Raw genomic sequence first — 13,015 nt, 5'->3', positions numbered from 1 at the left:
AGAACATCGTAAGTATACTCACGCTGTCTAGCAAAGCACACACCCCTTTTCATCACTATATATGCAGAGGGGACTTATAATTTTGTTATCTTATCAAGATATCTTTCTGACTTCTCACCAACTTTTATTTGGCGCATGCTTTATTGTAAATGGGAGAGTATGAGAGCACTTGCATGGAACAAAAGTAGGATATGGTAGACTAGTTAAACCATCACATGCATTTTATAGAACTTTCCTTTAAGTATGGAATTTAATAGTTCTGGGTTCAGAATGCCTTTGACTTCAACAGTGCAATTGGAGAAGATTATAACATTCACTATATCAGCATCACCTTGTCCAGTGCTTCAGTATTGTCTCCAGCCTGTGAAGCTCCTTGTTAACCTTGCTGGTGTTACTTAGCCAGTGGTCTCCTAGTTGGTTCAGCTGACTTTCGAGGTCTGAGCAGCTAACAGAAAAAAGGAGCCTTTTCCCATCATCTAGCACCTGGTCTAATTTAGGTTGGTATTCAGTCAGATTAGATCTCAGATGCTGGAATGACAGAAGAGAGACAGTTAGATAGGTCTGCAGGTCTCTACTACCATGCTTTTTCAATAGTCCGTTTTGTAGCATATCCGATGTCATTACTGCAAATCACATTTTTTCCCTCTGTAATAGTTCTAGAATGCCTGAGATTCAACATGCAGGTAATCTGCTCAAAATCTGAATGTGCTGTAACAAGTCCCCTCACTTTAGTATGTCTATTAACATCTCCCTCTGATGAATTTCTCCTTGGTGTTGATGTTTTACAATAGAAAAGAACAAATTCAAAGGAATCTTAGAGGGGCAATGTCACTTCTAAGAGAAATTGACTAAAAAGTCATAACTTAATCTTCCATCTGCTCAAAGTTCTACTATAATGAAATTTAAAGATGCCTAGGTTATTAGCAGGTAACATACTGCAGCCCTTCAATGTCTATCTTCAGCTATCAAGCCATCTAACTCTCCTCCTTTACTACAAAAGAGAAGCTCAACCAACACATCCAAATACTAGAGCACAATGACTATTAATACTCTGACCCTGAATCCAACCGGGAAGAGAGGCAGATTTTATAGAAATCGTGACTTCTGGATTGGTAAGGAATTTGTACATGTGGGCAAATAAACCTGCCAAATTCTGCTATCATTACATAAGTAGTAAAAATTTTCAAAAGTATCTGCATATCTGACTACGCAATATGTACATGTATTCTGAATTTTCAGTTATGCTAAAACAGTCTGAAGATAAGATGTACAAAGCTGTCAATGTTATGGTGAGTACATAAACTTTCTATTGCTCTTCCTGTTTTCTCTTTCATGTAAATAAAGCTTTGATAAATTATTTTTTTTATATATTTTATATGTCTACAAATGTATTTACATATAACATATATACAAACATAAATGTGTAAATTGTAGAGAATAACATAAAATTTCCAAGACAGCAATAAATTACATATGATTAATTTTAAATCTAAAAATGGACACAGAGAGAGGAAAGAAAAAATGGTATTAAAAGTTATGCCATATCAGAATCTGAAAATCTGGATTTGAATAACACAATTTATTAAACTGATAAGGGAGACAAAAAAACACAAGCAATGCCTAGTGTTAAACAAAACCAAAACACAATGGATAATAACCCCCCCCACCATTACAAAAGCATAAAGCTGTCTGGTAAAAGAACAATACATGTAGTAAATTCAGAATAGGAAAGAATGAAAAGTAAATTTGCAAGAAAAATGTAGCAGACATTTTTCTGAAAACAAAACACCACAAACACAACTGAAGTATCTTGTGTATTACAAGACAAAGACAAAACACTAGACCAGAATTTTCATTTTGAGAACGGACTGAAAAAAACAGGATGTGGCAGAAAATCTATATTTAAACTACTAGTTCTTATTGCAGGTGAGAAAGAGGAAGACAAATTGGGGAACTGCAGGCTGTTCAGCCTCATCTTGCTCCCTGGAAAGATCATGGAGTACATCTTCTTGGAATCCACTTCCAAGCACAAAAAGGAGAAAAAATAATCAAGAATACTCAGTATGGATTCGCTAACTTAACTGCCTTCTATGATAAAATTACTCTCTCTATGGATGAGACAGACTTCAGTATGGCCTTTGATAATGTCTCTTTACAACACCCTGCTCTGGAAGCTGAGAGAGAGGGAGTTGGAGAAATGGACAGTTATATGGGTTACACTGATGGTCTCAAAGAGTAATGATCAAAGGCTTGATATCTGTCTGGTAGACAATAATGAACAAGTACTCCAAGGACTGTTGATATTGGAGCCCAAATAACTTCAACATCTTAGTTAATGGCATGGATGATGACATGGAGCGTTCCTCAGTAAATTTGTGGATGACACTAATATATGTGGAGTGGTTGATACACACACAAAAAGGCAGGCTTAGTCCAGAGACACTTTGATAAAAGTTGAGGTTGGAGGCAGCAGAAACCTCAGAAGGTTCAAATGAAGTAGAAATTCTGTACCTTGGGCAGAATAACCCTGTTTTTAAGCACAGGCTAGGAAGGGAACAGTTTGTCTTTAATCTTGCAACTAATATAACAATGGCATCATTAATAAGGAAAACCACAGCACTGGCCTACACTAGTAGGAAAGTGGACAACAGACTTAGGTTATTTTATTATCCCCATCTATATTGTGCTGATAAGTCCTCATCTAGTGCATCCAATTTTGACCTGTCTTCACCTCCCACTACATTCAAGAAGAAGAATCTGGTTAGGATCTGGTGGAGAGCTGTTAAGATGTTCAGGGACCTGTAGCACATGACCTTTAAAATGAGGACTAGGGAGGTATGCTTGTTTTAGGTTGAAAAAGCGGAGGCTAAAGGCTAGTGTAACAAAGACCTACAACTATTTGAAGCAGAATGAAAAATATTATGGAGATAAATGTTCCTATATTATGGAGATAAATGCTCCTCAGTAGAGGCACATAATATAAAAAAGGATTAATGGCCACAAGCTGCAAGTTGGAAGGTTTAGATCAGACATTAGAGAAAACCTTTTCAGTAGTAGGTTGTGCAGCACTGCAACTGGTCCCCACCTCAGCTGTGAGATCTCTGTTATTAGAGGTTTCCAAAACTATGGCTGATCCAGCCCATCACAACTGTCCTGCTTCAAGCGGGAGGAGGGATCCCCATGATGACCTTCAGAGGTACTCTTCCACTCAACTTTTCCATCAGGAATGACTAAATAGCACCAACCTGAAAAAGTGCAATCCGATCTCTGAGCTTGTCCTCCGTCTCTTCCACTAAACCAACATTAGGGATGATACCTTCAACAGACTCCAGCTGTCTGGTAAGTTCCTGGTAATCTCCATCCAGATGCATCCAGGTCTACAAACAGAAATTATCCACGCATACAGTGATTATTGACCTGGGTGTCTAGACATTTTATTCCCAAGTAAAACGCTATAGCTGTACTGTTGTAAATGTACATAAATAGCAGTACAAATGTCCCATGAATCTACAATAAGACACCATCTCTGCATCAAACCCAGCTTTTGGTCAGAACACACTTGTCATGTCAAGCTAAGTAGCTCTTTCAAATTTAGAGGAACAGAATTGATGTCACTTGAAGTTCCCAAAACAAAGGTTACATGCTGTCCCTCGGTCTCTTGTGTGTATGAAAAATGGGACTGACATCCAGTTTTGTCCAGGAAATCAACATTGTAGGATATCCTGGCTGTTGATTACAATAGACATACAGAAAATAACACAGAGATCCTCACCTCTAGAATGTATTCCAGCTCCACACCTCGTTTATGGGCCAGCTTTAATACAGCTGAAGCTTGTGTCATTAGCTCTGAATGAGACTGAGTTTCCTTCAAGAGGGCAAAGCTACTCATCTTTCTAAAGAGTGTTTCCGTAAGGATCATGTGAGACTCCAGCCCCTGAAAATATTCCTGAGAAGTTTGGATGTGGGGGAGGAGGAGAATAGAAAAGAGAAAGTGCAATTGTTACATAATTCACTACCACTAAAACAGTAACTTAAGACAATAGCAGTACAATCAAGTATCTGCAGACATAGAAATAGGTAAACTTTTCCGTCCACCAACATTTCACAAAATCCATTACACAATATAAAAAGGACAATAGCCTTTTTAAAGAAAGAAAGAGGTCATCCTTTACATGCAAATTCTACCCTCTCATTCCATAAACAAAAATAGTTTAAATCAGATATAAACTACCTAAAAGTTCTGCCAAACATGAAACTGTGGACTTGCTGTACATGGTCTTTCTATATTTTATGGCTGTTATTAGCAAACTTAGATTTCCATTAGAAAAAAAATGGAGCAATGGAAGAAATTGCTAGGTAGCACAACAGCCCAATAATAGGAACTTTTAGTCCTGAATATGTCAGGATGAATATGAATATGAATATGTCAATATTCATGTCCTGAATATGTCAATATCCTGAATATGTAGTGATTAGTCCTGAATATGTCACTGATTCTTACCTTATGTTTGTCAAGTAGCAACTGAACCTCTTCCTTAGAAGCAACAATCATTTTCTGGTCACCAACCATCTTTTCTTGGCCTGTTTCTACCAGGTCAGCCAGGTCCTGCAAAGCCCGTTCATACTGCCTCTTAAGAGCCAGGTTTTGGTTCAGGTCACTCCGTCTGGATCCAATGATCTTCATCACTTCATCATACGTATCCTTGGGAGAAAAAAGCAGCAATGGTGATCCTTATTTTCCACCTTACATATCTACCTAACAGCTACTTTAACTGTCAGTGTATTCCGCCCAATGATAGCATACTAATATATATTCTCAACTCAAAAAGACTATGCAGATATACTGACTTAACTGATAAATGAATAACTCAGCATTTAAAGAGAGGAAAGATAAGTAGCACCTGTAACTATTTCAGGTGTATGCATTTGGGAACAAAATTAGCAGAATCCCTAAGACTGGCTTTAAGCAGCAAAGGAGTAGGGTAACTGCACTTAAGTCATCAAAAAACAGACTACTATGTGGCTGCTGGACACTGAAGATGCTGTTTATGTTTTGCTTCTTATATTGCAACAGGTTGGACTGATTCCATCATGGCTACAGGATACAGGCATCTTGAAGCCAGGTTTATCTCCATTTGCTGCCTCAGAACAGTCAGAGCTTAGAGTTAAACCCCAGATCTATGCCATATCAGCTTATTCTTAGCAACAAAAGTATATACTAAAAATAAAAAAAAAGTATATATTTCAGCATGCCTGTACTGTCAAATTCAAAATGAGCCAGTTGAAAGAACCTCATCAGCTCCCATAGCTATTCCTCAACTTGTATACATCAACTACAGAAGTGAGAGCAACCTACAGATGTTTTTCTTCATTTGAGCAGGACTCTTTGCTTGTTTTGGTCTTAAGAATTATATTCTCAGAACATATATCTAATTGTGAGGATAAGCCCAGACTTTTGATGGGCAAAGACTTGTCTCATCTTATTGAAGACAAGGCATCCAAAACAAAATACCTCTAAGACCAGCCAGTGCTACAGCAAAGTACCCACTGGACTGCAGCTGTTTCTCCCAGCTCTAGAGACAATTGTGAGAAACATAAATGTACTAAAGCAAAGGGAAGGCTTTTTTTTTTTTTTTAAATTGAGGTAAAGGGGAGAGGAATATGTAGACATAAAATGACAATGAAAAAAAAAAAAAACCACCAAAAAACGGGGCTCTTGGAACAAAAGGATAAAGAAGTGAAATAAAGATGCCTTTTACACAAAATCTTTGTCATTTATTTTTAATTGAGATTACTGTTTTGCTGGCTTAAGTTTCTGTTCCATATTCACCTGTTTTTTTTGTTTCAAGATTATTATTACATCATTATAAAGAGTAAAATTCGGTCATAAACCTTCTTTTCACCTTTCACTACCCTACCTCAGCAACAAACTGCTCACAAAGAAGATTCAACAGCCTTAGAAAAGTTCTGGATCAATTTACCCTACAGGGAGTCCTACCACTTAGGTGTGTTCAAAACCATGTGTGCAGGAACATGAGAAAGTTTTTAAGTTTAGCATTATTAAGTTTAGCATTTTAGGGAAAGTTGAACATTTCCAGTTTCAGGTCATACTTAGACTTTCTATACCTTACCCACCCCCATCTGCCTCTTCCCCCAGCTTTTCTTTTAAAATTACTGATGTGAGTTAAACCCCAAATCATGAGACAGTAGTGAGAACAGGGGTCAGTTTTCAACAAGCATTTATGTCTACATGTTTAACTTCATCCATTTGAACAGGGACTTGAAACATGTTTTTGTGTGTTTCTATAATGGATGCTACTAATAGAGAAGTTAGACAATTTGAATAATCTAAAGTAGAAAAAGTAAATGAATGAGGGAGAAAGCTTTCAATCTATTGTACGCACTGAAATGCTTTAAAATATGCTTTCCTAAACTGCCTTATGAACAACAAAAAGGAGCATACTAACAACTCTCATATCACTAGCCAGCTCTAGGGTAGAACTTATGAACCTTACCTGGAGCTTAGATAGCTCTTGCACAGCAGGCTGGTCAATTTGCAGCTTCTCTACGCGCTTTTTTAATTCATTGATTCCAGCATCTAGTTCTTTCAAACCTTCTTCTGCCTGCAGTATGACCTGTATTTGAAAATTAAATCATTTAATTTGAAGATTTAATAACAAAACTCTAACTGTCGTACATTAATATTTTATTCCATTTTTCTGCCTGAAGTATTTATCAGTCCTCTTCATAGGATGAATCTGATATGATGGAACTTTAAAGGATACTATAAAGAAAAAATTCTATACTATAGGATAGGATTTAAAGTATACTATAAAGAAAAACTCAAAGTTGGGAGAGCACAGCTTGTTTTTTAAAATGAAATACATTTTTTCTTTTGTAAATTTTAAGCTGTTTTAGTATCACACAGTATTTTATACAAAACCTTGCTGTGAAGTTCCATGCTATTAATTACATAGAACAGGCATAAAAGGACTTTTAGTTGTTCTAACACCACCTTAGAACATTCTTTGTAGTAATATTTATTCCTGTCATAGCTGAGCACCAAGCAAACAACCATCATAGCAAAAAAGATACATGATAGTAAAAGAGCTTTGTGCAGTTCATTTAGAGGACCAGAATAGGGGCAATATTACAGTCAAGGACAAGGAATTGTACATCCTCTTTCACACTTGGAAAGCTACAACTTAAGCATAAAGATTGGTCTTTGCAAGGATACACAGGTGATAATTAATGAATTAATTTTCTTTTGTTAGCATGTTGTTGAACGCTGTCAAGCGGTGACATGGGAGGTTCAGGCTGGATATCAGGAAAAGGTTCTTCACCAAGAGGGCTGTTATACACTGGAACAGGCTCCCCAGAGATGTGATCATGGCACCAAGCCTGTTGGAGTTTAAGAGGTGTTTGGACTATGCTCTTAGTCATATGGTCTGAATTTTTGGGTAGACCTGCCAGGAGTTGGACTCAATGATCCTTGTGGGTCCCTTCTGACTCAGGATATTTTATGATTCTATATTTCCCTATTTGATAGGTATATTAATCATACAGAAACTAATTTTAAACAATCTTTCACATCTTGGACAATAGGAAAGAAAGAGAGAGTGCTACCTCTCTTATTTATATGAGAGACCTAATTGTTTTTTTTTTTTTTTTTTAATTTGATTATCAAATATAAAAGACTCAATACTTCTGTTTAGCTGAAGGCTAAGTCTTTTCCTCCCAGTCCCCTGCTGGTACCAGACAACAGAAGCTCTTGGGTAATGAGAAGCCTCTGTGGAAAATAACCCTTAGCATACTTCATTTAATTATCTCATTGTTGGCAAAACAGAAACAAGGAAACAGAATATATTTTGTCATGTTTTTAACTAATTATTCATTAGGCAATTCCTGATTAAAACAAAACAAAAACACAATCATTGTCTTAATTTAAATAAGAGTCAAGATGCCGCTATAAAGCAGTGACAAAGAAAGTGCCTTTAGTTTTTAATAAAGTACATGAACCTAACAATTTTAAAATAACTTTAGACTTTTTTTTTCAAATTGGCAGAAAATAGTGTATGCATAACCAGTTTAGATCATACAAAGCAACTGTTCTCTAGAATCCATTTATACCTTGAAGAGAAAATTTACATCTTATTTATTTTGTCAAATAATAGACAGTTGTTAATACCTGCATTTGTTCTGTTTCTGGTTTCTCAGCTGCCTCTGCTAGTTTCTGTAGAACCAAATATTTGTTATCAGCCAGTGATGTAAACAGGAGCTTCAGATCATTCTATAGGAGACAAAAACGACAAAAAAAAATAGAAAATCTCTGCACAAAGCAACCAAAAAATACCTTATGTTCCAAAAAGTTTAAAGCATTACAATGCTGAAATGTTAGCACTAAGGAATACGATCTATTCAAAACTGGAAGTGTCATAATTATCCAATGCAAAACATGCAACTTTGCTGAAAGTGCATAACTGGATATAAATGAGAAAAAGTTAAAGCAACTCCTATTTAAAACAAAACCTATGAATACACTTCTGCTTTTCCCTTCCAATTAGATAATTAATAACCAAAGATCAGGTAGCTTTATCTAACAAAAATGTTACTCTTCTGTAGTTTATTCAATCACATACACTTGTAGATAAGCTATATTTATTTTTTTTAAGACAAGTTGTATTCATTACTAACTTCAGTAAATAAAACAATGTAGTAAACAAATCTTCCACACATTACAAGACCAACTATACATTATAACTTTTGCCAAGGTACTATTATTATTATTTATTTATTTATTTTTGCCATGCATTCATCACAAACAAACTCCTAATATTGGTAAAATAGAAAATAATCAGCACATATTTCTAAGACTTTCACCATTATGAAGGTGTGCATTATTGAGTTTTTCATGCAGTAATTCTTTTAAATACTGAATCTCTGTGGTATAACAGTAATACATACAGGAGTCTAATCAACTTGTCTCCTTTCTTCAAAAAAGAAAGGTCTGTTATTGACCATCTTTTTCCCTGCCTATTATAGACGAAAGTCTATGGAGTTTGGAAACAAATCATATATTAACACCTGTGAAATGATGTTCCTAAACTAATGACACCAGGAATCCAGGAATCTATTTTTTATTTTTTTCCAAAACAATACTGGAGGCTTTTTATTATAAGAATAGGAGAGAAGGTAATGCTCAAGTAAGATCTGAAAATATTTCTGAACTCTGAAGAGATTTCAAAATGTGAATATTTCTCCTGTTCTCTTCTTTTTTTCAGCTTCACTCAATATGAGTGAATATGCCTTGAGATATGAGTTCTCACAGAAGAATGGGATGGCCTAACAGTGTTCAGAAAGGTGGAAATCAAAACTGTTTTCTACTTCATCTCAGATAATGAAAACAGTGCACTCTATCATTTATGAAATCACAAAACATGTGGAGTGGAACTCTAAAATTGCTTTTTCTCCTTTCAGGTCAGTAGTCAAGAAATTCTATTTATTGTAATGCCAACAGGGTGAGAAGATATTGGATGGATGATCCCTTCTATAGTAATGTCATGAAACATGGGTCTTCTAGCAGGGAGTTTAAATTTTGGAAAATGATTTACGTGCCAAGTTTCATAGCCTAAGAGAGAATTTAATTTTCAGTAAAAACCTGTGAAAACCTGTTCTCTTGATTTAATACAAAAAATTATAATTGAGAGTCAGATCCTTTATATCACCATTTTACATGTAACCCTGCTAATTCCTTCAGATGGACATCATACCTTGAAAGTCACTATTTGCTGGAGCCTGTCTTTCATCTGGTGACATCTCTGGTTTACTACTGACTCCAGTAAAGTCAGTCTTCCCAGGAGACAATCCAAAGTGTCTTCTATAACATCCTTATTATCACGATTCTCTGGAAATGTCTGAGTAAATAAATTCTTGTTCTTATCCATTTCTTCTGTTATCTCTTTGATTTCTTTTGCAAGAGACTGATTTTGTAGAAAACAAAACAAAGTGACAATTAGACATTCTAGAAAGCAGGCAAACATATTGTCATAACTATTGCCCATTCTGTAATGATTTAGTGACTTTTTTACATTGTTAAGAAACAGACATTAGACAAAGTTATGCAACTATAATTTCTGACAGTCAAAAAAATAAAAATAAAAACCAAATACTCTGAGGAACATGTCCTATAACAAGGATTAACCTGCCCAAATGATCCCTCCCTCTGAATAAGGGGTTCAGGAAGCAGAAATACATGTAGCTGCCGCCTTATGTCAACCGCAGCATGAAAAAGCTTTTCTTCCTTTCTCAATGTTCTTTCACATTGATGAGTTTGTACTGTTTCTAAAACCCAGAGCTTTCCTCTCCCTTGTTTGCTTCATTTCAGTTTCAACAGGGTGGTGTTTGCTAATACTAAGCAAAGAAGTTAAACAGAAGAAAGAGTCTGTGTTTAATTCTCTTCTGACTAGGCGAAATTTCGGTCAGATTCTGTTTTCTAAAGCATTGTCTACATGCTCAGTAAAGTTATTTCTGCAAGTAGCAGTGTAGTGCAGTTACATAGAGGACTATGACAGTGACATGTTACTTAAAGACAATTCTAAAATTTTCTTTCTAAACCACTATATAAAATGTAGCCTTACTTTCAATTTAAAGACAGTCCTATTCATGGATTCCTTACCTCTTGTTTGGAGAGGTATATTTCTGTTTCTTCCTCTGGTAGCAGAGATGTAGTAACAAATACCCGTTCTTCCACACCATCTAGCCATAAGGAGGTAGCTGCAACTCCATCATACAGCTTCTGTTCTAGATGTAGTCTCTCCTTCTCTGCCTGTCCAGCCTGGGCCAAAGGAACCAAAAAAGTCCAGAGCAGAAGTACAAGATACTCTCTCTAACATCTAATATTAGGGAAAGGACAGGATTTCTTGGTGGGAACTAGAAGAGTTTGCATTGTAAATGTGTCTCTGATGAAAATCAGAGTAAAGATGATTTAAATGTTACCTCAGATGACACATCTTCAAAAGCCTGATTCAATTCAACCAGTACTGGTGACACGGATGATTTATCCTCATCCTGTCCTTCTGCTTTATACAAAGGCAGTCCAGAAATCAGTCTGTTTGGTCTGTGATAAAGCTGCTGAGAGATAAATAGTAATTACAGTGCTTCTACAATATATGGCACAAAATTCAGCTATGCAAGTTCTACTACACCAAGTAATGTTTATGGCCCTTCCACAACTATTCTGTCATGAATGTTCTTGTATAGAAGATTGCTCAACAGGAGGTTCACTTCAAGTGTAAAATAAATAACTGCACTTAAAAGAACCCACCATATAGCTATGTATACTGTTGAATGAATACAAGATATTTAGAACTTTGAAAGCTGTATTTAATACAGTGTGATATAAAGAATAGTGGGTCTGGGTCTACTGATAATAAAATAGAAGATGTACAGTAATATAGGTCTTGGACTATTCCTAGTTCAGTTGATGAATCTGTTCCTTGCAGTAAAAATTCCATGATTGAAATCATTTGCTTCTTTGTCACATACTCACAATTTAACTGATAAGCTCTAGGCAGGGGCTGGGGGACCAAAGTCCCTCACACTGTAAGCAAAGAGCAGGTTCAAGACCACCTGATGAAACTGAACAAGTAAAAGTCTATGGGGTCCAATGACATGCACCCCTGCGTCCTGAGGGAACAGGCTGATTGAGTTGTCAAGCCTCTCTCCATCATATTTGAAAAGTCATGGCAGTCAGGCGAAGTCCCTGATCACTGGAAAAAGGGAAACAACACTCCCATTTTTAAAAAGGGTAGAAAGGAGGACCCGGGGAACCACAGACTGGTGAGTCTCATCTCTGTGCATGATCATGGAACAGATCCTCCTGGAAGCAACGTCAAGGCACATGTAAGACAAGGAAGTGACAAGCCTGACCAATCTGGTGGCCTTCTATGATAGAGTGACTGCATTAGTCAACAAGGGAAGACTGACTGATGTTTTCTACCTGGACTTCTGTAAAGCCTTTAACGTGGTCCTACACAGCATCCTTATCTCTAAATTGGAGAGATATGGATCTGAATGGTGGGCTATTTGGTGGATAAGGAATTAGCTGGATGGCTACAGCTAGAGAGTTGTGGTCAATTGCTTCATGTCCAGGTGGAAGACAGTGATGAGTCGTGTCTCTCAGGAATCTGCCTTGGGACTAGTGTTGTTTAATATCTTTATCAATGACATAGTGCAGTGAAGTGTATCCTCAACAAGTTTGCAGGTGACACCAAGCTGAGTGGTGCAGTTGATATGATACAACAGAAGGAAGGAATGCCCTCCCAAAGGGACCTGGACAAGCTTGAGAAGTGGGCCCATGTGAACCTAATGAGGTTCAACAAGGCAAAACGCAAGGTCCTGCATCTGGGCCAGCGCACTCCCAGATATGAGTACAGACTAAGTGAAGAAGTCATTGAGAGTTGGCCAGAAGGCCAACTGTATGCTGGGCTGCATCAACAGAGGAGTGGCCAGCAAATGGAGGGAAGTTACTGTCCCCCTCTCTTCTGCCCTCTTGAAGCCCCAGTTGGAGTACTGCATGCAACCACCAGCACAAGAAAGATGTGGAAGTGTTAGAGTGGGTCCCAGAGGAGGGCAATGAAGTTGATCCCAGGGCTGGGGCACCTCTCCTATGAAGAAAGACAGAGATTTGGGGATGTTCAGCCTAGAGAAGAGAAGGCTCTGGGGGAAGGCTCTGGGGAGACCCCACTGCAACCTTAAAGGGGGGTTATAAAAAAGATGGAGAGCAACTTTTTACTCAGGCAGGTAATGATAGGACAAAGGGGAATGGTTTTAAACTAAAAGAGGTTAGATTTAGATTAGACATTAGGAATAAATTCTTCACTCAGAGGGTGGTGAGGCACTGAAACAGGTTTCCCAAAGAGTTGTGGATGGCTTATCCCTGGAAGTGTTAAAGGTCAGGTTGGATGGGGCCCTGGAAAACCTGATCTGGTGGGTGACATGGCAGGGGTGTTGGAAC

General features: G+C 37.2%; 1 protein-coding gene across 17 annotated transcripts in view; it reads right to left on the bottom strand.

Moving 5' to 3' along the window:
* Positions 1-13,015, bottom strand: part of SYNE1 (spectrin repeat containing nuclear envelope protein 1) — a gene marked incomplete at its 5' end in the record, with an annotated part of 301,642 nt that overhangs the window by 70,667 nt on the left and 217,960 nt on the right. For 16 of the 17 annotated variants that reach the window (XM_083830445.1, XM_083830446.1, XM_083830461.1 and 13 more), the window contains 9 exons: positions 332-528; positions 3,246-3,377; positions 3,773-3,946; positions 4,502-4,702; positions 6,516-6,635; positions 8,189-8,290; positions 9,771-9,980; positions 10,676-10,834; positions 10,996-11,130. In XM_083830445.1, the coding sequence (XP_083686571.1) occupies positions 332-528; positions 3,246-3,377; positions 3,773-3,946; positions 4,502-4,702; positions 6,516-6,635; positions 8,189-8,290; positions 9,771-9,980; positions 10,676-10,834; positions 10,996-11,130 (1,430 nt within the window). The remainder of the gene's footprint in view (positions 1-331; positions 529-3,245; positions 3,378-3,772; positions 3,947-4,501; positions 4,703-6,515; positions 6,636-8,188; positions 8,291-9,770; positions 9,981-10,675; positions 10,835-10,995; positions 11,131-13,015) is intronic. The other variant, XM_083830457.1, reaches the window with a different exon arrangement.

This window comes from Anser anser, assembly GCF_964211835.1.
Source record: "Anser anser genome assembly, chromosome: 3".
Classification (NCBI taxonomy): Eukaryota; Metazoa; Chordata; class Aves; order Anseriformes; family Anatidae; genus Anser; species Anser anser.
The sequence above is the reverse complement of the archived record's forward strand: the minus strand, read 5'-3'. Positions and strand labels throughout refer to the sequence as shown.